Below are 24,152 nucleotides of genomic sequence, written 5' to 3'. Positions count from 1 at the left end.
TATAAAAAGAAACCTCACCTCAAACACTCTACTCATAAAAAGTTTCCAATGGCCATCAGTTTGATTTAGCCTTACGTAGGCTTCAATATCATAATCGTCTCAAGATGCTTTAGAGACACACACTTAGATTTGTTTCTTGAATCCTCTGATCATTTCGCATTTGTCTGGCTGATTAATTTATTCAGTAATGACAAACATATCTGCCTTACGCCAGCTTCTTATGCATATTCCTAAAAACTTTGTCCAGATGCAATGTGGGTTGACTAAATCCCCAGGCAGGCCACGCGTGTCAGGCTGCTCCCCTGAGGTCTGTTACGGCTCCACCTCTTCGCCAGTGACGCGCAACATCAGAGTATAAAAACACGGTGCGCCTTTACGCACCAGAACCCAAACAAAGTGCAGCGTGCAGTGAAAGGACGGAGGACAGGACTATCAGGGGGATTAAGGACACGCAGGAAGGATCACGGAAATCAGAGGGATGAAACTTTTTTGAGTATTTTGGAGAGTTCCCTGCAGAATCTATTTTGGGATTTTTTTTGCACAAGACGAATCAGAACATCCAGATAGAATTGGACAGCAAACTTGAAGAAAGATGGCACATCTGTATCTGAGATACCTCTTGGCTCTGGCATTAGTGCACACAGTAAGTTAGCTTCTGTTTGCGCCAAAATGACATGATCTGTATGTTTTTACGCACTTGGTTTCTAACATTGTTTTTGTTTGTTATTGTAGGTTTTTTCCTCCGGTGTATTTGAACTGAAGATAAATTCATTCCACACGGCGCAGCGCATCTGCAGAAGACACCGGGACTGCCACATCTTTTTCAGGATTTGCCTAAAACACTCAGAGGATGTGATCTCCGCAGAGCCACCGTGTACTTTTGGCACCGGACACACCAACGTCATCAGGGCTGATCACACCTCCATCTCTAGCAGCGCTCCCATCAGGGTGCCCTTCCACTTCAAGTGGCCGGTAAATGCTAAACAATATTACATTACGTGCGTAAAATACTTCCGTTTAATTCTGCGCTTTCCAAATACTGACGAGCCTTTTCTGTTGTAGGGCACATTTTCATTGATCATTGAAGCATGGAACGCTGAATCTCCGACTGAATACACGGGTATGTTGTTTCTTTACTAACTTACTGATGAAGATAAATGATGTCTTGCGTCATTTCAATCCGATTTCCTGCTGTTAGTTTAAACAATCTTCCCCCCCCTACTCTTTCCAGACAACCAAAACAACCTCGTAAGTCGTCTGGCAACCAGGAGGAGACTTGCCATCGGCGAAGACTGGTCCCAGGACGTGCACTTTGGCGAACAGAGCGAGCTGCGCTACTCTTATCACGTCTACTGCGACGAGTATTACTTTGGAGACGGCTGCGCCGACTACTGCCGGCCGAGGGATGACACGCTGGGCCACTACACCTGCGACGAGGAGGGCAACCGCATCTGCTTGGAGGGCTGGAAGGGAAACTACTGCTCTGAACGTAAGTGTTTATTTACTGAGGTGCGCAGTTCTTGTGTGCAGTTCAGTGACGCACCTGTAGAGGGAGCAATAAAGTTTCCTTAAAGTCAAGGATGGTACAATAGTACTATTTACATAGGATGGCCATGTTATTCTGTACTATAATATTAATTTAGTGTATAGGTAATATATGATGTCTCAATTGACTTATTCACCTTTCAAAATAAAGTTGCATATTGCTTAACTTGGGGAAAGTATTTTTGATCAGATTTGGCGAATAAAAGTAGTTGGCACAATATTAAACTTAATAAAATATATACTACTACTACTACTAATAATAATAACAATCATAATCATAAAAACAACAAAAATAATAACAATAAAACACGTGATAAATGAACCCCTCCAAAATATAAACTGTTATTTTCTGTGTGTTTTGGAATTGGCCAAAAATTTGGTTCTAGCTGATTTGTTGTAAATTTAAATGATGTGTAATACATGAAACTGAGGGAATGTAGAGTGAAAAAGGCTTTTATACATGCAGCCAAATTACAAAATAGGAACATTAAGAGGCCCCGTATTTGAAAACCCATTTCTTATTATGTGAAACTTGAAAAATCAAGTTTTGTTTGGATGTTGGATGGAAAATGTTTTTATCTTGCTGCTCAGCTTGGTTGATGTTTGATTGCCTATGCTGACACTGCTGGCAGGGATCTTTTCATAGCATACAGAGTATTTCTTTTATCTGAGGGGTGTCCTGTAGCGTTATGTCTGTGCTGTCCCATCTGCCTTTTGTTCTGTTAGAGAAAGAGCTGCAACCCTTGTTAGACACACACATTTTTCAAGGTGATCTGTGTGTATGTGTGTGTGTTTGTGTGTGTGTGTGTGCACAATGGGGGGGCAGAAAAAAAGAAAGCTTTTTTTCACCAGCAGTGTGCCTACCAGCTGCTTGGGTTAATACTTAACCAACAGTGAAGTCTGGAGCGTGAGTGGGGTCAGACAAGGGGCCCTGTAGGTGCGTGTGTGAGATGTATGACAAGGCGTGCCCATTGTAATCACACCCCCCCCCCCCCTCTCTTCTCCAGCCATCTGCTCAGCGGACTGCAGTGAGAAGCACGGCTACTGCGAGGCCCCAGGGGGCTGTACGTGTCGCATGGGATGGCAGGGCCCCTCCTGCAATGAGTGCGTCCGCTACCCAGGCTGCCTCCACGGGACGTGCAGCCAGCCGTGGCAGTGCAACTGTCAGGAGGGCTGGGGGGGCCTCTTCTGCGACCAGGACCTCAACTACTGCACCAACCACAAGCCCTGCGCCAACGGGGCAACCTGCACCAACACCGGCCAGGGCAGCTACACCTGCACCTGCCGGCCTGGCTTTGGGGGCACCAACTGTGAGTTGGAGACCAATGAGTGTGACAGCAACCCATGCAAGAACGGAGGCAGCTGCAATGTGAGAACACACTGAGTTTCTGTTGAAAACCCAGGTCTACCTAACTATACCCTAAATCCTCCCTCCCTAACACCACCCTTTTCTTTCCTTCCCCAGGATCTGGAGAATGACTACTCCTGCACCTGCCCACAGGGATTCTATGGTAAGAACTGTGAGATCATTGCCATGACGTGCGCGGACGGTCCATGCTTCAACGGCGGCACCTGTGTCGAGACGATGACCGGAGGCTACACCTGCCGCTGCCCTCCCAGCTACACTGGTTCCAACTGTGAGAAGAAGCTTGACCGTTGCAGCAACAGGCCCTGTCTGAATGGTGAGTGTGCCTCTCCTCTGGCGCCATCTTGTGGCAGAAGTGCACACTTGCAGTTAGTGAATAGGTGTCACTGTCAGCACTTCTGCATGAGTGCAGTTGCAGCAAATATAATCCAATTAGCACTCCTTTCTTAAACGGCTGGCCACCCCCCAGTTATTGGATGCTAAGCAGAGTGTTTCTCCCCTTCTGCAGGTGGTGAGTGTCTGGACCTTGGCCAGAGCATCTTGTGCCGCTGTCAGGCAGGCTTCACTGGTGCCAACTGCCAGCTCAACATCGACGATTGCGCATCGAATCCTTGCCAGAATGCTGGAACCTGCCAAGATGGTGTGAACGACTACACCTGCTCCTGCACCCTGGGGTACACGGGAAAGAATTGCAGCGTGCGTTCAGACGCCTGCGGCATCCGACCATGCCAAAATGGTGGCACATGCTTCACTCACTTCACTGGGCCGGTGTGCCAGTGCCCCAAGGGCTTCATGGGTCCAAGCTGTGAGTTCACGCTTCAGCCCAGCTTTAAGCCCGCTTTGCGTCAAACCTCCCAGCCCTCCTCCACCACCCTCACCGTCTCATGCATCCTGGCCATCCTGGTCCTGGTTTTGGTGGCGACGATTCTGTTCCTGAGGAGGAAGAGGAGAATGCAGGGAAGGAAGCAGCTGAGTGACATGACAGTTTACAACGACTTGGAGACAGTCAACAACTTGGGAGGAAACGAGAGAGAAGCCTTCCTCGGTCCCAACGGCCTTTTCAAGATCAGCAACAGCACGGCACGCCTCAGCCTCTCCCTCTGCCCCGACGGCAGGTCTGGGTACAGGCACAGCCAAGTGGAGAGCAGCGTGGCTAGAGGTGATCGTCAGGACTTCATGTGGAGGGATGAGGCCGGCCTGGGCTCTGGAGCCGGGCTGAGATAAAACAGGGAGAACACACGGATGTTCAAACAGGAGATGAAATATATTAGCACTTGTTGCTTCTGTCACTGTGTGCACAGTGAGGACAGGAGCAGATCCATGGGCTGAACCTGCTCATGCTCATGCTGAAGATGATAAACCGATAAAAACATGTAAATGTAAATGTACAAAACAGACAAATGGACACTTCTGATGATTATACAAAGATTATTGGAGAAGTATATGGGGCAAAGCTCTTCCATGTTTAAGACCCAAAGAGACAAATAATATGACCCACTGATCACAGGACCTACAACACAAACCAAAAACAGGAAGATACAAAATTCTGGAAAAACTCCCCCAAAAAATATGTTTTACTGGGTTATTATCTTTATGTTGTACACTTTGTTTTGTTTGGTTTTATTTTGTTTTGCTTTTCAATCTTCCTTTGGCCATTATTTCCTTATTGTGCGTACCATCATTTTAATTTTTATCTTTTATATTATTTATTTATTTGAAACCTTGTGTTTAAGGCTCCACTTTGATTGTCACAGATGTAGAAATATATATTTATATGATGCTGAATGAAGACCGACGTTTGATGTTTTAAGGGCTGTGTGAAATATCCCAAAGATAAAATGTGCAGGGATATAAAGAAAATGTGCTTTACCACACAAAGTCAGCCAGTACTGTAATTTATACATACACATATATATGAGAGTTGAAATTGCTCTTTCATGTGCCATTTTTTTGTGTTCATGCCAAAGTTTGTGTTATGTTTTCATTCATATTATTTAAGTTGTGTCACGTTGTGGTTGTGATGTGGAATAAAAGATTTGCTTTGTTGCAGTTCTGGAGTAAAGTCTCTGTTTCACAAGGTGCAGGGGGGGGGGGGGGATCATGCTTTTAATGTCACCTTATTCATCTTTACATCCTTTCTTGTGAACACAGTGTTTCTGCTCCACAGTGTGTGCACAAGCGTACCTAGCTGAAAGAGAATGAGGAAGACATGACAGGATACTGTGCTGTGCATGCTCCATAAGACACAGGTTAATACTGCATCTGCTGTTTAACTGTTTAAATTACTGGTTTACTGTTTAGTTTATGCTGATTAAGCATTTTGTTTTTAACAAAATCTTTCATCTCAGTTGTTGTACACAGTATATGCGCATGTGACTGGGATGGTACCACCTCTGTTTGTGCCAGGAAGAGCCTTGGCAGCATATACAAGTGTTTGAGTCTATTTTTACATGCTGAAGAAGAAGCAGGGCCCCTACAAGGATACAAAATGGCAGATGTAGAGTTTTTATGTACATGCTGAGGTAAAAAAGACCAACATATACTGTGTTAATGTGGTGATAAACCCACAGCTAGAATAGGCTGGATGGACCTTGACTGGGGATCCTGAATACAGCCCTGGGGACTGCCCATCCTATAAAAACGACCTGCTGGCTTCCCTCACTCATCTCTCCTGTGGTGGCTGGGGGTCTCTAGGAGCAGATATGTGCCGACACAAACTCCTTCAACATGGCCATTGTTGTAGTTTGGTGTGTTCAGTCACGGAACAGAGTGGCCCCAGGCTCCATCCTCTGGCAGTAGTAAACCTCCGAGCTGGTGAGCAGAGCTGCTTTTATTATTACATTCATCAAATGAAGTCTGATGAATTCTCATAGGTTCAGTTGCTGCTGTTTAGTACTTTTTTGTATTTCTTTATCTTGCTATATTGTTTGCTTTCACCACCAAGTTTCCTGTTTCTTATTTTCTCAGTTTTGATTTTGTTCAATCTGTTGGAGGAGGGTTATGGTTTGAATCTAAGTATTTCTCCCTTCTACATTACCTCTGTCATTGAATGTGCGCTCTTTGTTGTTCCACCGACAATCAAAATCCAACAATTGGAAATCCATTTAACACTTTCAGTTCAGACTATAAAAGCCAGAGGTTAGTGTGTGGGACTGTTTACATGTAGAACTGCTGATCACGCGTGAGTGTCTGCTGTGGTCTCAGTCGTGTTAACACCTTTGTGCTGTTGTGATACTCTGTAAATAAACATTCAGGAGGAGGAAGAAGAGAGAAACTTCCGCCCGGTCAGCAGTGCGCGTCGTCGCCTCCCAGCGCTCCTCTCTCCTCCTCGTGCTTCAACCAGTCAGACCAGTCAGCGCAGCAGACATGGCAGACGACCGGATCGGGACGGAGTTTGAGGAAAACTACGAGTTTAATACATCAGATCTGGAGTCCTTTCACGGGGGTAACATCCCGAAGAGACATGCCCGGGTCACCGTGAAGTACAACAGGAAGGAGCTGCAGCGGAGGCTCGACGTGGAGAAGTGGATAGACGAAAGTCTGGACCGGCTGTACAAGGGTCAGGTGGGTGGATGTGTCCACGAGCAGGACCACGCTGATGGGGGTATTACAGTTCTCTCATCCTTTAATTTAAAGTTTCAAAACCTTCTGTGTTCATTTGAAATAAGTTGTCTGTAATAAAATAAAAGCAAAATTGGAGGAAAGTGAAAATGAAAAGTGTTGACAGGAGTTCATGACATCACTGATCTGTGAGGTGTTTATGTCAGAGGAGAGGTGGGGTGGCTCACTTCTCCTTACAAGGCCAAGCATCCTGTAGATGTGAGGTCAACTGGCTTCCTACAGATGTTTATCTGTCTCGGGTCTTTCTGCCTTACATGGGCAGCGTGGAACCGAGAGAAGGGTGAATGATGAGAAAAAGGAAGAGAGGAAGGGGGAGGAGTGCTGCTGAGGGTCCCAGGAGAAGGTAAACAATGTGCATCTGGCTGTGAGAGAAACAGCTGACAGGAGGTTTAGAGCAGGAGGAGATGTGAGGTGAAGGATGTTTGCTTTTAGAGCCAGTTTTATTGATTGTAAATAGAAATCAGACGATCAGAGTGATAAGGCAGCTCTGCAGAGGCTGTTGTTATAATAAAGGGTCATGTGTTTCTATTGCAAAATGTCTCGCGGAAACACTCAGATAAGTGTCATTGTTGCATCATGAAACAGGATTTTCTTGTGTTTTTTAAGGTGAGGAGGGATTCTGTGTGTAGGGATGGTAGCTGCACAGCTGATCACACACACTGACAGTGCAGTGGGGTGGTGTGTGGATGGGTGGTGTGTGGATGGGTGGTGTGTGGATGGGTGGGTGGGCAGAGCGTCCCTTCACTCAGCTGGTACAATGGCTGTTTGTTCAAACTGAACAGGCCACTGTTACAGAACATTGTTCCTATTCAGCTCTCACAGCTGACCAACGTGCCATGTAAATATGAAGAGTTCTGCAGCTCCTAGAAGTATTATTTCGGAGGTTTTTGATAGTTAGCATCTTGAATTTGCCGTACTGATTAAATTAACCACGAACCGATGGGCTTCATCTGACAACAGTTTGATACCCTTTGTATAGGCATGTGTAGCATTTCATGTTTCCATTGAGGATGAAATTTGTTTTCACTTTCAGTGTTGTCAAGCCTGGTGTGGGGAAAGTTCTGCTTTGTTAGTAATGGCTCAGATGAATTATAATAATTATTAATTATGTGTATTATTGCTATGACAAAGAGACACAGAATGTTCCATCCTGTCTTATGGTGTATACTGTATACTGTGCGCTTTTATGTATGAGTTACAGAGGTCACTGTGTAAATTACAGTAATTGTTTGACAGATGTTTTTTTTTTTTGCAGTGTGACTTAAAATGTTTTAGTGTGATTGGGTCAATTTGGGAAAACGTGTCGGGGGGGGGGGGGATTAAAGGGAAGAGCTACAGTATGTTCTGGAGGCTGATTCAGCTGATAAAGGGTTGTTCAAAGTACACTGTGACGTGACAAGGTTTTGTTTGTTTGTCCATGACTTCAGGAGAGAGATATGCCAGAGGAGGTGAACATTGACGACCTGATCGATCTGCCTGATGATGGGGAGCGAGTCAAAAAGTTACAGGTACAGCATTCTGTCAAGCTTTACGTCACATGTTCACACTAAAAGAGTCCAATGATTGTGGTACTGGTAACATTTGTGTGACTATATGGCTGATTTGTGGTGTAATTATTTATTTCCTTCCTAACAGGACGTTCTTCAGAAGTGCAGTCGAAGCACAGAGGTACGTTTAACTCGATGCACACGTCACACATGCAGACTTATACCTCTCATCCCACGGTCCTGCCTCAACAATGGCTGTCTGTGCCATCCTGCTGCTTTCTTTCCAGTTCAGTTGCTGAAACAATGAGTCTTTCTGGACGTGGGACATTGGACATTGGACATTGTCCTGGTCAAAGTTGCAAACACAAGGAAAACAGAAGGTTGTTTAACAACTCGCCAATCTAAATCCACAACCCTCGTTTTGATCATAACAGTGCCATTGAAATGAGGAGGCTCACCTGAAGCGAGGTCTACAGGTCTGTCTTACTAGTGAGCAGGAGGAATAATCACAGCCAGTAAAAACTGTCTCAGTCTGCGTGTTGCTAGGTGAGCATTGACTTAAGACAGACAAAGTCAAACACATGCGTGACCGGGACTCCTTGTTTTGTTTAGCTGCGCTGGTACTGTTGCCATAACACAGTAAATCTGGAGTGCCGTGTTACTCATCAGATCTTTACCATAACAAACAATAAGAAGTGAAATAAAACTTCTTGTTCGGCATGTGCATCCACATGTCATTCTGCCGGACTTATTTGGAGTAGGTTAAGATGCTCCAAAGCAGCACATTTTTACGCAGAATAGCAGACAAAGGGGGGATTTTTCTCCATCGGGACTTAGAGGTCACCCTCCCTGGACTCTGCTCCTCCTCCAAGGCCTTCTTCCATCTATGGACAAACTAACACTAAAAATACTCAAACAGGAATGAGTGACAAATGACTGAGAATTTGTTTGGCACCACTTTTTGCAGTTTAATGAGCGATGCTGTTTGTTTTAAATGTTCTGATAAAAGCCGTGGGCCTGGTCTCAGAGCAAAAATGTTAGACTAATGGGATCCACATGCTTCTATTTAAAGTACATCTCAGTCAGGACATGACTAAATAACTCGTTCCTCTGCCTTTTTACCAAGATACATCCCCCATCTTGTTCTTATCTTTCAATTAATTTTTGAAGTAACATTTTCTCCATAAACATGTTTGTTTGTGGTGTAAAGTGGAACAATTTAACATGGATTTTTGGAATCTGCCCCCAGAGGCTGTGTTAGGAACTGCAGGTTTAATTAAACCAGGTTTAGAGGGTTTGGTTCTTGCATTTTAAGATTGTAAACTTTAAACTTTGAAGACTTTGAATTATTGGGAATATTTTTTTGCAGTCATAGTAATGGTGTGGACAAATAGCTCTACTCATGGTTAGTCTTAATTTTAAATGACTGAGTTAAAAATACCTTCCATGATAAACTAAATATATGTGTGTATAGATATATGAAATATTTGTGCTGCCTGTCACAACGTTTATGATTGCATTGCACTAAACAATTCATCAAAATAATGTGACCTTTACACATTACTGGATGAGACTGGGTTGGAAAAGAAAGGCCATCAACATATTTTCCGTCTGTATGTGAAATGTCAAGTTTAACATGGGACTCATCAGTCATAAGATCAGATTAAAAAAACGTGGCTCTGGCTCTGGCGTCTGTGTTCATCCTCAGGCCTTCATCAAAGAGCTGGTGGTGAAGCTGGAGGGAGTTCAGAAGCAGGACGAGCTGCAGAGCGAAGGCATCGAGCACCCGGTCATCTGCCACAGCCACTATCGCCATGAGCCCTACCACTTCAACAACCCACCGCAGCAGCAGCACCACCCCCACCACCACCACCACCAGCCGCAGCAGCAGCACACCCGAGGCCAGAACCAGACCCTCTGATGACCCTGACACACACACACACACACACACACACACACACACACATTGTATGGGACTAAGGAAGGCAAAGCTTCATGAAGGATATTGTAGCATCAAACTCACAGCTATAACTAGCTCTGTTCAAAAGCCACAAACCTACCAGCACCCCCACAGCTCACACTTGCACACTTCCGTTTCTGTGCAGATTAAACAAAGCAGATATAATGTGCTAATACAGCTGCTGCTGGTAGGCTGATTTACCATTGGACAGAAGCTCACTGTTTCACCCTGTTTATTCTTAGCAAAGCTCTAACTCAGCACATTTCCACACATGTCATACTACACAGTGTGGCTGCAGCGCTGACCAGGCTTTAGACATAAACACAGATACATTCTCATGCCATGCTACTTACTAACCATGCAAGAAGAAGGAAGTACATCATGGAATAGTGTCTCTGAAGTGCCTCTCACTTTTACTTGACTGGAATACTACCTTGCTTTCTTTATGTACACACGCTTCCACGTTTTCTGGCTTTGACTGCTAATATTCTTTAAAGGAAAGTGGGATGAACATGAAAAATCTGATGTGTAGCGCCTCACTTTAAAATAATGGTGGATTGTTCTGATACAGAAGGAGCAGACTTATAGGATCAGTTTCACTTCCTGTATGACTTATTTAACATATGATGGTTATTTATTGTCATGATTACAGGGAATGGACAGAGATCCAATGTATCAGTATGATGTAACACTGGAAATAACCCTGTTTCCGACTTGTGATGTAAAACATTTGCAGTGGTGACCACTAAATGTTGATTCTGCAGTCTTTTGCAGAAAGTGCTAATAAAATTAGTTCTGTCAACTTTGCTGTGTTGTTTTGTGTATAGTTTACCAGGTCAGAAGGGACTGACAGCATGGTGGTTTTCTGTGTGTAACACAATAACACCTTTCATTATTATGTAACCTAGGAATGCACAATATTATCAGAAGGCATCAGTATTGGCAGATATCAGCTTTAAAACAAAATATCAGCCATCAACCAATAGGATGGAGATGTCAGCAGAGTAATAACTAATAAACACTCACTGCGTCCCTAGAGGACACATCAAAAATTCATTACATCCTTGAGCATGTAAAAGAGACAAGTGTGTGAAAAAATTGAAAAAATGAAAGCCTTCATATTTCCTGCAACCAGGTGCAAACAACAGCGAAACAACCTGTCTGATCTGTTTGTATTTCAGCCAGTACATTTAAATTGTCTTTAACTTTTACCCTAAATGTTCAGTTGCAATATTATTTTTAATATCATGACCAAAAAGTTGTGCTCAAATTGCAATACACAGATCTACACTTGATGGGAGAGTTTGATGTATTTGTAAGCTGTGTTATTGATGGTGGATATTACTACAAATAATAATAATATAATATAAAAAGTAATAATTTTAAGGCTAAATTGTTTTTATAATAACATCCAGCCAAACCACAATAAAGAATTTACATTAACAGCTCTGCAAAGTCATGGTCTATCTAACAGTTACTTGCAGTTAAAAAAACTCACATATTTTAATAATACACACCATCTTCCCACGTTTGGTTGCTACTCTAATGTATCCCACAAGGGGGCGTTCTGGGTCAGACGCCTTGATGTGTTTTGGTTTTCAGACTGAGTGAAGGGACACGTCCTGCTGCCTCTTTTAATTCTGTTTTCACATGTCAGTATTTGTTTAACTACGCACATGATTTCTGTACCACGTAAAGGTAAATGTCACCCCTTTTGTCCTTTGCTAGACTGTGTTTGCTTCGTTTTTTAGGGATTTTGGGACGTACTGTAGCTGAGCTACTACGTTTAGCTAATCGGAGTTCCGCTAACTCACCACCCCACACAGGTGTAGCAGATGTAGGTGTATCATGTTTTGATTTTGTTGTCCTTGTTTAAATTATTAGCTTGGTAATCCTACTGACATATCGAGAAAGTGGCCATGTTTTTCGTTTTCATTGTGTGTTCACCTTTAAGTGATTTTATAAAGTGAAATAGTGTGGTGCTAATTCTGTTAGCTAAGTCTGTTATCCTATGGGATTTTGCATTGTATCTATACGCTCTTAGCATCAAGCTAATCCAGTCAGCCAGTTCATCAGGCAACACATTTTCAATACTATATTACCATAGTAAGTAGCCTATACTACAGTATATTATAGTACTATACTATACTTTTAATTAATTTAAATTTTTTTTCCCAGTTAATAATTTTAAGGTTTTAGGTTAGATGCACAGAAGCGCACCTGATGTGCAGGAAGGATGCTGTCTAAGGTTAATAGGCTGATTTGTTTGTGGAGAGTATCAGCACTGGTGAAGTTTTGTTGGTGGCTGTTGCTGCTTTACATAATAGTTAATTCTCCCATATCTTCCTCAATTAAAAGCACAGAACACCACTTTGAGCAAAGAATGAAAGACCCATGTGTGTGTAGTTGACCTTGACCTAACGCTGGGCTTCTTCATGTGCAGGTAAAGATATGGCGCTGGACAACACTCCTCTTCTAGAGCCAAGAGGCACAGCTGACTTTGTAAAATGTAAGTAACCTGAAATATCTTTGCACCTCTTTGTGGAAAGTACATTTACTCAATCCCTGCACTTTGTATTTGTACATTCCTGAGGTATTCTCATTTAGCGAGGGATTGCTCGCTTGTATTTACACAACTGAGGTGTTGTAATGATGTAATACAAAAATGTATAGCTAAACGTAGAATGAAGTGGCTGATGCAGCTGGTGATAGGAAATCATTATCATTATCAAATCATTATCAGAATTATTTAACCTATGCTGCAGAAAGGCCTACACCAATGGCAACACAACCTGCCACCTCGACACCTGTCTACCATTACGCCACCAACTAAACAGAAACACTCAAACAACTAAAGGAGTTTAGAGAAAACACACAACTCAGTGCAAATATCTGCTGATTGAAGTGTGCTGAGCTACAAGATGTTCAGCAGTTGTTGAATCAAACAACGATCATTAAAGTGGCTCTTGTTAAAGTCATTTGATAGTATATCTGTCCTTGTATCACATGTGACAAATCAATTCTATTCTGTTCTATGTGATGGTCAGTATGTAAAAACCAGCATGAATACAGCACAGGACTTAAAACACCTGCCTGTCACGCAGCTCTTGTTGAAGTTCCCTCTGTTCCTTTTTGAGATCCTGCAGAAGACAGACTCACTCAAAATGACTCCGTAATTCAGTACGCATCTGTCGTAAGGAACGGCATTACGACTTTACATCGCGTTAGCATGCACTGCAAACCTGTGTACACATTACATTAAATTAAACAAGACCCGCTTGAGGTCAGCACTAAATGACTCCCACCTATCTGCGTGACATTATACCGATGTCTACTGCTGCTCTTAAACCAGACCTGCCATATATGATCAGATCATGTGTCAATCATTGCCTGTTGCTCAATTATCACAACAACACAGTTTCTGAATGTTTTAAATTCATGCTGTAAATTTTTTGTTTGCTGTCTAAAATGAAATATATTACATAACAGCATGCACATCTTTTATTGTTTAAAATAATGTCATCGGGACTGTTGGCCCTCGGAGACCTTTATCAAATCTGGCTCTCCCTGAAAAAAGTTTGGACACCCCTGATCTAGACCAAACCTAAAACAGGATGCAATGTCACAGTTGTGTCCATAGGCATCATGTGATGTGACAGCATAGAACTTGGTGTATGATTAATCCGAACGTATTCTCTGTCTTTCGACAAATCCAAATCCATTGAGCCCAGCACATAGCAACTGTAACTGCTGAGTTGTTACGTTGGGTCACACAACAAATGCCAGGTGACCACTGGGCAGGTGATCCAGGACTTCATTATAAAGTTTTTGTTTTGGTCCAGCCAACTACTATTGAGGAACCTAAGAGGAGTGTAGGTCAGGCAGCTGAGGTTTATTAACTGGACTTCAGCAGTAACCCTCACTGTGCGTATTCATGATCGTATGTTTGTGTGTTGATGTTATTTGGAGTCAGTGTCTATTGCATAACATGTCCAGCAGAGAGCACTGACAAGTTGGTTTTGTCCACATTTAGAGGGATGTCTCATTCAGGAAGTGTTGTTTTTATCTGGTCTTGGCGGGATATGAAGATTTTGCATAATTCATGTGGGTATTAGGCAGACTTTGTATTTGTACAGAGACAATTGATCTTAGGAGCAACATTAGAATTTTAATGTTGCAAAGTAGACCAGATTGCTCATAAACAGGTACATCTGTGTCATCTGTGTTTGCAGTGTGTGGTTAAGACCAGATTGTTAAAAAGGATTTAACTGCTTGGTTCTTGTCCTACAGCACTTTGCTCACTGGGTGGCAGGGGCAGCCTCACACAGTACAAGCATGTTTAGGACACCATGGAGTGTCTTAAAGCCCCCTATTGACATGTTGGTGATTTCAAAAATGCACACACACACACACACACACACACACACACTCCTTGCGTGTTGTTTTGACCTGTTGTAGGACAGAGCCCAGTCCTCCTACAGTGACCTTGAAGCTCTGCAGTAAAGCAAGCAGCAGTGTCATTTTAGTTCAGAAAGTCTTCCGCTGAGGAAAGATACATTGGAAGAATGGAATTTTTTACCCAAGTTTGTTGACAGTGAATCATCCTCACATTGTATTGTCTGCTTTTCCAGAAATTAGAGAGTGCACAAGAGTGACAAAAACCTTAAAACCTTCAAACTGAAGTAGAATGTTCTGTCCTCATTCAATGTCCAGTGAATGCAGTTAGAGTCATTAGAAGGGTCCCCAGGGGTTGGGGGTGGTGGGGCGGGAGAGACGGTGGCGTAGGAGAGGGAGAAAGGACGGGACAGGCCTTTCCTCAGGAAAACATATCACCTTCCACCACAATAGAGCCCATCAGGAAACCACAAACAGCCACATTGCTCTCTTGAGCCGCCGAGGACTTTCGGACACGCTCTCACACTCATCAGTCTGTCTCTCACCTACACACACACACACATGCACACACTCCACAGCCGGGCAGCTCTCACAGCCAGCACACTTCAGGATGACATTGGACTGAGACGCAGCAAAGCATTGTCATCAGGTAAGTCCCATTGATGCGTACATTTGTTCTTAGATTGACAGAAAGGTTTGGTTCGGTTCATTCAACCTGGCTGATCCTGATGAAAAAAAACAAACCTTTAATACATGAAACTGATATTTTCCATGTCTCTATTGTTATTTTGTTGCCGTTTGTGCTCAGACAGGCTTGATTAGACGGCCTGTTGAATGTAGTGTTGGCTGATAATGAGCAAATTCAAATGTTCAATTTTTTAATGTTACTGTCCTTTGGTCAGATGTTTCTTTACACAATAACTCTTAATACATAGCTGACTGTAACGGGGGCCTTTCTCTTTATTTTACCCCTTGTTTCTATAAATGCTCCTTTACAGCAGATGTCTCCTCGGTTCCTCTTTGAATGTAAAAATGCTGAATGAGTTTTTCCTCACAACAACATTTAAAAAGCAATTTAAGCTAAAAAATGTCAGTGACTGAGAGGTTTCTTTTTATCTGGCTATTATGCCCACTAGCAGGGCTGCTCAGCAGACAGTAAATGAAGAGGTGTAGCCTGTACAGTGTCATACATGCAATACTTAGAAAACACCTTGCTTTACAAATCAAATGCATAAAGGTTTGTTTCAATAAAATAGTTTATGTATTTTCCTTTAAGATGTAAAGGTTAAACATTTGTTTAGAGTTCTTTAGATATTGGATGTGGTTATTTCAAAATGAAAACTTTCACAACAGTGGAGATGGGAGAAATGAGTTTTGAATGATACTGTACAGGAAAAGGAAGCAGTGTTTTAAAAACACCCTTTAATTATTCAAAACTTAAGCATTTGAATCAAATGTGTTTAAGTTAAATTGTCATTTTACTGAGTTATTTTGGGCTGATTTTCCCTTGTGAACTCTGGGATAATGGCACAAAGAAAGAATTTGACAATGGTAGAGCTTCTTTATCTGGCTTAAACGGACTAACGCTGCATCTTAGCCTTAACTTTAGAATGCAGCATTGTGAATTCTACTGTCTAGGCACGCAACTGGAAGAGGAAACAGTCACACCATATATAAAGGGCCGTTGCTTAAGATTAAGAAAGAGAGATTAAGAAAAGTTAAACCTGCAGATTTTTATCATCTTACATAAAATGTCATACAAATAATGTATTCAAAGAGAAAACTAAACAAAGTCAGTTCAAGGTGAAATTTTTGCTTCACATAACACTCCTGCCACTCATGCAGGTAATCCTCAGCAGACTGCATGTTAACATAATTATTTTTCACTCCACAAAATAATATTTATATTGGGTTGTCGTCCAGCATGTGTTAACACAGCAATATTTTGCATGCATATTTCCTGTTTACTTTGTGAATGGCATTGCATAAGCAGCATGTGCACGGATGTTTTTGTTACATAAACTGTCTGTTGGCTGATGGACGACCGGAAAGGCAGATTCAGTGTTTAATAAATGAAATATTTTAGTTATTGTGGTTATGCATTCTCTGTGGTATCAATACTGTCCAATCAAAAATAGAGAGGTTGTTGTGAGCAAAAGATGAATCCAAAACCTGCTCATATGTTTTTGTCCATGTCTTGCAGTTTGTTAAAGTATCAGTTTGCAACCATGCCCATTCTGAAGAAGCTCCCAGGCAGATCCAAAAGCTGCCACGAGTTCCCCAGAGTGAATGGAGAACTTATTCTGCCCCGACTGGACCTGAACCTCAGGGACTTGAATGATCTCAATGACCTGAAGGAATTGAACGACCTAAAGGATCTGAACAAGAACCTGAATCCTTTTGAGGATGTGGACCTGGATGACGATGAGAGAAACGGAGGCCTCATCATGGATGACATCAGGGGCAACCTCCAGTTCAGGTCCTCCCGTGATGGAGAAGAGGAGGAAAATGAGGTGAATGCAGAGAGGCATGGGGCCGGGAACCCTAAAGGGAAGCCGCTCAAAGGGACACTGGAGCGGATCTGTGGAGTGTCACCTCTCAAAACCCTTGGAAAATTGGGGAAGGGGCTCCGCATATCAGGACGCAGCGTATGGGGGAACAACATTCCCCACTACAATGCTGGAGACTCAAATACACTCCCAGCAGAGAGGGAGAAAAGAAAAGGACTACGCAGGGGCTCCGAGGGAATTATGACGCTGCTCCGGTAAGGAGGAAGAGTATTATCTTAGATCATACTTTGTTGTGTTTGTGGATGTGCCTTAGAATATTATTGCCTTAAAAAGCTTTTTGTGAGGATTCTCCTATATCCATACTCCAATCAATTCTTGTAATTCAGTGAGAGAGAAAAAAAATGGTGGGAAAAAGCTTCTAGTCTTGCTCTACTTTCAGCCGTCCCAGAGGAGAAGATGAAAATGGAAAATCCCCTTTTATCTTAGCTATCGCTAATAGAATAGCATATAGTGTGCTTATTTCCTGATGGTTATATAATATGCTTTAGCAACTTGTTGATCTACGGAACCTCTTTTGTTTTCCAGTGACATTTTGTGTACTTACTGTGCTCACTGAATGGGACTATTTTTAGTTTATGCTCTGCGGCAGCACAGTTTAGCAGATGTGTGAATGTGGCATTCCAAACATAGCTGCTACCAGACGCACTGTACAGTACAATACAAATTGCATGCAATCTGATTGAGTGTGTTCTGGCTGGTTCTTAGTCCCCGCCTAATTTGTGTGCTTTGTCGTTGCTGCTGTGGATGTGGTGCAGCTTCACAGGACGACGTAAGGAGGAGCGCAGAGAGAGCCTGCCCTGTGGGGACCTGAGCGCCATCAGCGAGGCGGAGGCATCCAGGCGACCCTCCTTCCTCAGGATGGTCAGTCTCGGCAAGCTGAAGAGGGAATCCATGTCAGACAAGACATCCCAAGAGACCGAGGAGGAAACGGAGGAAGACGAACCCGTGGTCAAAACTAGAGAGCCGCTCTCAGGTAATAATCCACTGCAGCAACAATACCTTTGTTTACTTATCAAATAACCTAGAAGACTTTTTGTGGAGAACTTTGCTCTTCCTGGTCAGGTTTGGACAGTATTTCCTCCCATAATCAGACCACTCTCTAATGAGACTAAGAGGTCCCCAGATCCCTGAGTCACTGAGTTCACTCCAGCAGACTGTGAAATCAGGAAATGACTACACTTCCTTCTACCCCAGGATCCTCAAGATAGAAGTCCCACCAAGCTACTGTTCACAGACTCCACTGGGAACTTGGCAAGAAACATATAAACATGTAGAATTAGCAACAAATAGGCCTATTTGTCAGTCAGGCACATGCACAGCTCCTCAATAAACATTAACACAAATGTTGTTCTGTTTCTTCTGGCTCTTCACAGTTCTGGAGATCCTACAGTTGGTCAACCACAGAGACCTACTCCTTGCTGACACACACATTCAGGAGCTGGAACGAGAGTGTGAGCTGCTGTCACTACTGCCACCCACATCTCCCCTCACTCTCACACCTACCTTGTCTCCCAGCACACCACCCGGCATGATCCTTCTGTCAACCTCATCCTTAGATGAGTCCCTTAGCTCCAATGCAACCCTGGACTCCAGCCGGAGGAAGGCCAAGGACGTGGAGCTCCTGTATGAAGCACTGCAGAAAGAGATGTGGGATGTAGTGCGTGAGTCCCTCCGCCAGCCTAGCGCTGGCCCCAACCTCGGTCTGGTGGTTCTGGTGATCCAACAGGAGGACCACGCTGATGCTGCCTGGGCCCTGAGGGAGGAGACCAAGCCAGAGCGGGACATCCCACACGCCCAGCCCAGCCATCGCCCCAGACGACTGAAGATGAAATGGAGGCAGGCAGTGGCAGAGGCTGCAGACTGGAGCCTGCCACATCAGATGGACACCCATGCAGGCCAGCTGGCCTCATACCTGGAGCGCCTGAGGTCTCGAATGGTGGATGACCTGGACGCGGCAAGGAGGAATGCGGTATCCATTTACCCAGAGGAGTTTGCAGCCTTTCAGGTGTATGTGGAAAGTTACCATCGAGCTGTGGCCAAACGTCTTCGGACTATAACCAGCGGACCGCTGCAGATCACAGATGTTTACTCTCTGCTGGACTGGTTCTACAACATCTATAACAGGTTGGTGATCACACAGTATTTACTGCATCACTGTAGAAATAACCTATCGATCTAATATTTCCTCATTTTCTTCCACCAGAGATGTACTAGGAACCATTGGGACCACCACACCCATCAACTATGCCACACTGGACCCAATTCTGGCTCAAGACACAGTGGACAGGCTGGAACAGGACTGCATTAGTATTGTCAGGGTGAGTCAGTTACTGCATTTCTGTTCTTTGGTATGTCTGTACAGCATTTTAATTTCATGATGTAATTATCAGGATAAGGTGACGACAGAGCTGATCCAGGTTCTGGATGAAGAGGAGAGACGATGGGCACAGACTCTGCACATAGAGGAGTATCAGTCACAGCTAGCGCGCTCAGTCATCCAGGTACAATGTTGCAATCTGCCCTCACTTTTTGTGGAGAGACCCAGGAGTGATTCAATCTTACTGATTATGTCTTCAACAATTCCAGAGGCTGAAGGTGGACTTGGACAGATCTACATCTGTAAATCAGTTTCTAGGAGCAAGGGTGGCTCGCTGCAGTCTTATAGGATTGGCTGACTTTCTCTATAGGTGAGACTGTCCAAAAATGTGATATTTTAATTCTTTAGACTGTTATTAAGATTAGATTATCATAAAAGATCTCATAAAACCCCACTGTGTCCAGTTTTCAGAGGAAGGTGGAGATGTTTCATGAGACTCAGGCAGAGTTTGGAGACCGAGGGGATGGATATGTTTCCAGGACCATAGCTCTGGTCAACTCCTGCCCTCCTCTCAGGTAGACAAACAGTGATGGTGAACATTGAAACACTGAAACACTTGAAAAAAGATTGTAAGCTTAAGGTGACACTGCACTCTTCTTTTGCAACCTGTAGATGCTTTGTGGAGCGCTGCAGGCAGTGTGACCCACAGGGCAGCGAGGAGTCAGCGCAGAGAGCTAACTCCTCTTTGGACCGGATCATCAACCAGTCAGTGCGGGTGCTGACTGACAGACTGTTTGAGCATATTAGGGTGAGTAAGGCACTGGAAAGATTTCTCTCTGTCCTTCCTTTTCATGAAGATTCCCACCAGAACCAAGAGGAAAAACTATAATATAACTTATAACTGTGTTCTCTTGTCATTTCAGCCTTTCTTTGACAAACTGGTCAAGAGAAAATGGCTGAACAACACAGAGGCATTTGAGGCAATTGAAGCCAGCATTAAACAACACTTCAAGAAGTTCAGAAGGATGGACCCTCCTCCATACCAGGTAAAAACATAACAGCACAGGCATGTTTGTGCTAGATTCCAGATTCAGTGCTTATACTGCTATGACTGACAGACACTGGTGGGTGAGGTGCACCGGCGGGTCCTTGTGGAGTATGTCCGAGCTATCATGCGGGGACGGGTCATCTGCACATCTTCGAAGATGAGGAAGAGGATGGCTTTCCGTCTGCAAGATGAGGCCAAGCAGCTCAAAGGACTCTTTAAAGATCTGGTGAGTTTGGTCCGCATGTGGACCGCAAAAGTCCCGCTCAGTGAAACCCAAAGAAATCATTTTCTGGGTAGCACAGGCATTAAATAATTCTAAACTGCTGATTCTTAAAAAAAAACACAAGAGCAGAGCTGGCAAAGGGGAATAGTGGTGGAGCCTGCCCCTGGAACTTCCTAGGTCAGGAATAACTCAGACAGTGTTGATACAGTGTGCTCTGAAAAATGGCTGCTGTCAGTGAGATGGAGATGGATGAACCGGGCTTACGTTAGCACTTGCCAGAGGGGGGAAGAGGGTGTTAATCAACTAGGCCTGACAGCATGGCATTTGCCCCTTTCTATGTGTGAGTTCAAACAAGTGTCCGTCACCTCGGCTGACAACAGGAAGCCGCTGTGTTAGGAAGGAACTTCCTGTTCCTGTCAGCTGGCTGGCTTTGATGTGGCTCTGGGATGGCCTTGATGGCCTTTTTCACTGAGGAGCGGGATGAAGTGTGTCTGGGGAAACTGGGAACTTGGGGAGGATGACTTTTTAATGGCTGTCTAAAAAAGACGTCGTTATTTTTAGTGAACACCGAGCCAAAGAATTCTGCTTTCTTTTTCCTGAGTGTTTGAAGGAAAAACAAGAAGTAGGAAAACAAAGGTGGAGTTTTGTTATTCACTTAGTGGATCACCTAAATGTTTGGCTTCTGGCCTTTAGAGGCATTAATCTGTGTTTCCTCTGAAGGTTCGATTGTTCACTGAGCAGAACCAGACTTGGCTTTTAGTGCAACAAATAAAATCAATGCTTAAATGCTACATGAACCCATTGCTTCTTTCTCTTTTTTTAGGAATCAAACTCATCCTGGTTGGACAGCATCCTCTGCCACCTGGCTGACATCATCCTCCTGGAGGACACTCCCTCCATCCAGATGGAGGTAGCAGTCTTGGTGAAAGAGTTTCCAGACATACGGTGAGGATTTTCACAACTTAGTAGTTAGTGCTAAAATGTTACTGTTGCAACTAGGAAGCATCTATAAAAACAGATATTCTCTTCACTGTTCTCCCAAAGGCCCAATATTCTTTTATGCTTACCGCTACACATTCCCCATGTTGTTTTTGGCGCTGAGCCACCACAAAAAAATGTAAGACTATGTATGGGTTTTTTTTTTCTTCATTTTTTTGTTACAATGGATCAAAACAAGGAAAGAGGCGCGGAAACATATCTACATTAACTTTGCTATTTTTGGAGAGCAGTGCGGGTCTGTTTTGAGAATGGATGAGGCAGAGAGGCCTCAAGAGGGGGGGCGGGGGGTGAGTCCCAGCCTGTTTGTGCACAGATTAAAATTCAGGTGACGGTTGGCAACCTACGACCGCTGTGTGACGCATTATCCTCCGAGGAGCAGACAGGAAGCTGCTGCCGAGTACTTCCTGTTCCTGCTACCCTGCAGGAGACAGACTGGTGCCACACTTGGAATCAAAGAGGGAAGAGGTGTGCAGAAAACATCGTAGTTCAGACCTGGAGACATGCTAACTCACTGCTTAAACGCCCCCTTTTGTTTACTGTATGGTATCCCCTGCTGGTATTTTGGGAGATCAAAGGCTGCCGGCTGGTCTTGAACTTTCTGGGTGCTTCAGTGAAGTCCATTCATGCCCATGTTATCATGACAACACGCAGTTTAAATAGGAGGAAACCAATAAAAATACAAAGTTATCATCCGAATAGTTGTTATGTGCTGTCTTGAAACAGGAACATTTTTAGCTAATGTCCCACTGGTTTGTCCATAAAATGTCAGAATACATTGATTAATTTATGATTAATCATAGACAATCAATTAATCCTACAAACAGTCATCAGCTGCAGGTTTATAAACTGCAGCCTTTAGAGGAGAACGCAGGCTGCACATGGTGCACTTTTGGTCACGTAGTGTATGATTTTAAAATTTCCAGATTCTGATAAAAGACAATGTGTCAGACTAAATTACCAGAAACAGATGCTATGACTCAAAAGAGATGTCAAGAGAGTCATGGGGGCTTTTGGCCACACCAAATATATAAAATTTCCATTAATAACCGTCTACCGACTTTCCTCCCTGCATCCTTCCTCCCCACAGGAAAAAGCACGTCTCCACCCTGCTGAATGTCAGAGGGATGATGCGGCAGGCTGAGAGACAGGAGATCCTTAATATCGTGAAAGACTTCGAATGCAGCACTTCCCTCATGTGCCGCGACCACGCCCTCTTCTCCGACATCCCCATCACTTCTGAGGTGCACTGCATCAGCCTGGGTCTCCTCCGCATCGCCATGACCATCTCCAACTGGTTCGCAGAACACCGGCTGAGGCTAAACCGCCAGACAAGCACCAGAAGCACAGCAGCTCAACCCGAGAACATGGAAGACTCGAATAAACTTCACAGAGACGACTAGCTGTTGGTGTTAGAAGGGCAGCCACAGATGTGCCGTGAATGAGATGTACATGCACCTTGACCACAAAAACTGATTGTACCAATATTGTTACCAGCCACTTAAAGAAACTTGACCTCAGGTACTGCTCGTACTGTACATGCTCACAGACATTCCTCCATCTACACATGTGCTTTTTAATGGAAATGTGAAACAGACTGTGTATTGTAATCGCCTGCCATTTAGAATAGTATTTGAATATTCATCTACAGAAGTAAACAAGTGTTATAAAATATCTAAACTCAGATTTTTTTTAACCTTTTATTCTTTCACATCATCACAGAAAAACTGCCATTAGATGCAACGCAATAGGATCTACAGTGTTCAACATGTATTTACACAATCATATATACCCATTCTCTAGTATATTATAATGCATGTGCACATTACTGTGCAGAAGTTACAGCACTTTAGATCTCTAGATTCTTATCCATCACACAATACCATATAACAAGTCCCAAATCCAGCCATGGCAAGAAGAAGAGATATCATGGAGTCAGTCTAGAATTACATGAGGACATGGAGACAGTGTACAGAGGAGAACCAGTGCTGTTGTTTTAGTAAAGGGTGTTTTTTTCTTCTCTTTAGTGCACTTTGTATGAAGTTATAAAAAAAGTATTTCTTGCATTATTTTTGAAAGCATCCTCACCTTGCTCTTAGTGCCAGACTGCTTTGCCCAGCACTGCATGTGAGGACATGGAAATCTCACTGTGAACGAAATGGATCTATTGCTGGAAACATAATAAAAACCCATTGACTGGGTAGACTGAACTGACTAAACATCTCTGTCATTGTGCGTTCAAATTCTGTGTAATTCAGGTGAATGTGTTTTGTGTGTTTTTCTGGCAACAAATAAGTCGGCTTTTAGAACGGGTATGTAGTCTAACTTTGGTCGCTGTGACCCCGTAACATGGGAGTGTCAGACATAAAGTCTACTGTTATGTTAAACAATACATACCAAGAGGTTCTCTGACTGACGCACAATCTGTACAGCCAGTACATATAAACACATACTTTTTGCATTCGCTCATATGGCGGCTTTGTTCAGTAGACATACAGTATCTTGATATATGGGGCTCCATGCAACCGCCCACACAAAGCGCCACAGACCCCAGGGCCAACAACGGGATGTTTTTTGATAAACAAAGATTTCCTGTTGTCCACCGAGGTGCCAACGGATGCTTT

At 43.5% G+C, this 24,152-nt stretch overlaps 3 protein-coding genes across 3 annotated transcripts; all 3 read left to right on the top strand.

The window, feature by feature from the left end:
* The first annotated feature begins 552 nt into the window (after positions 1-552).
* On the top strand, positions 553-4,306 carry dlb (deltaB). Its single transcript, XM_028422232.1, has 7 exons — positions 553-643; positions 733-972; positions 1,063-1,120; positions 1,232-1,489; positions 2,553-2,914; positions 3,011-3,227; positions 3,420-4,306. Exons 1-7 carry the CDS (start codon positions 593-595, stop codon positions 4,133-4,135), a joined length of 1,902 nt encoding a protein of 633 aa, XP_028278033.1. The 5' UTR covers positions 553-592; the 3' UTR covers positions 4,136-4,306.
* Positions 4,307-6,169: 1,863 nt separating this feature from the next.
* Positions 6,170-10,782, top strand: ppp1r14aa (protein phosphatase 1, regulatory (inhibitor) subunit 14Aa). Its single transcript, XM_028422233.1, has 4 exons — positions 6,170-6,475; positions 7,960-8,040; positions 8,168-8,200; positions 9,728-10,782. The coding sequence occupies exons 1-4, from the start codon at positions 6,278-6,280 to the stop codon at positions 9,938-9,940; spliced, it is 525 nt and encodes a 174-aa protein (XP_028278034.1). The 5' UTR covers positions 6,170-6,277; the 3' UTR covers positions 9,941-10,782.
* A 4,035-nt stretch (positions 10,783-14,817) lies between these two features.
* Positions 14,818-23,738, top strand: exoc3l2a (exocyst complex component 3-like 2a). The gene is made up of 13 exons (XM_028422401.1): positions 14,818-15,023; positions 16,578-17,138; positions 17,700-17,917; positions 18,318-19,068; positions 19,148-19,262; positions 19,335-19,445; positions 19,531-19,631; positions 19,726-19,836; positions 19,934-20,069; positions 20,185-20,307; positions 20,380-20,535; positions 21,356-21,477; positions 22,619-23,738. Exons 2-13 carry the CDS (start codon positions 16,603-16,605, stop codon positions 22,929-22,931), a joined length of 2,793 nt encoding a protein of 930 aa, XP_028278202.1. The 5' UTR covers positions 14,818-15,023; positions 16,578-16,602; the 3' UTR covers positions 22,932-23,738.
* The last annotated feature ends 414 nt before the right edge of the window (positions 23,739-24,152 follow it).

The sequence above is a fragment of the Parambassis ranga genome, chromosome 14, assembly GCF_900634625.1.
Source record: "Parambassis ranga chromosome 14, fParRan2.1, whole genome shotgun sequence".
NCBI classification, from domain to species: domain Eukaryota; kingdom Metazoa; phylum Chordata; class Actinopteri; family Ambassidae; genus Parambassis; species Parambassis ranga.
The sequence above is the reverse complement of the archived record's forward strand: the minus strand, read 5'-3'. Positions and strand labels throughout refer to the sequence as shown.

Bases quoted from the DNA above. Each gene is read 5' to 3' on its own strand.
- dlb (XM_028422232.1), top strand. From the start codon at position 593: ATGGCACATCTGTATCTGAGATACCTCTTGGCTCTGGCATTAGTGCAC. The intron at 973-1,062 runs GTAAATGCTAAA...TTTCTGTTGTAG, and splicing joins CCTTCCACTTCAAGTGGCCG to GGCACATTTTCATTGATCAT. The intron at 1,490-2,552 runs GTAAGTGTTTAT...TCTCTTCTCCAG, and splicing joins GGGAAACTACTGCTCTGAAC to CCATCTGCTCAGCGGACTGC.
- ppp1r14aa (XM_028422233.1), top strand. From the start codon at position 6,278: ATGGCAGACGACCGGATCGGGACGGAGTTTGAGGAAAACTACGAGTTT. The intron at 6,476-7,959 runs GTGGGTGGATGT...CCATGACTTCAG, and splicing joins ACCGGCTGTACAAGGGTCAG to GAGAGAGATATGCCAGAGGA. The intron at 8,201-9,727 runs GTACGTTTAACT...GTTCATCCTCAG, and splicing joins AGTGCAGTCGAAGCACAGAG to GCCTTCATCAAAGAGCTGGT.
- exoc3l2a (XM_028422401.1), top strand. From the start codon at position 16,603: ATGCCCATTCTGAAGAAGCTCCCAGGCAGATCCAAAAGCTGCCACGAG. The intron at 19,069-19,147 runs GTTGGTGATCAC...TTCTTCCACCAG, and splicing joins TTCTACAACATCTATAACAG to AGATGTACTAGGAACCATTG. The intron at 19,263-19,334 runs GTGAGTCAGTTA...TGTAATTATCAG, and splicing joins ACTGCATTAGTATTGTCAGG to GATAAGGTGACGACAGAGCT.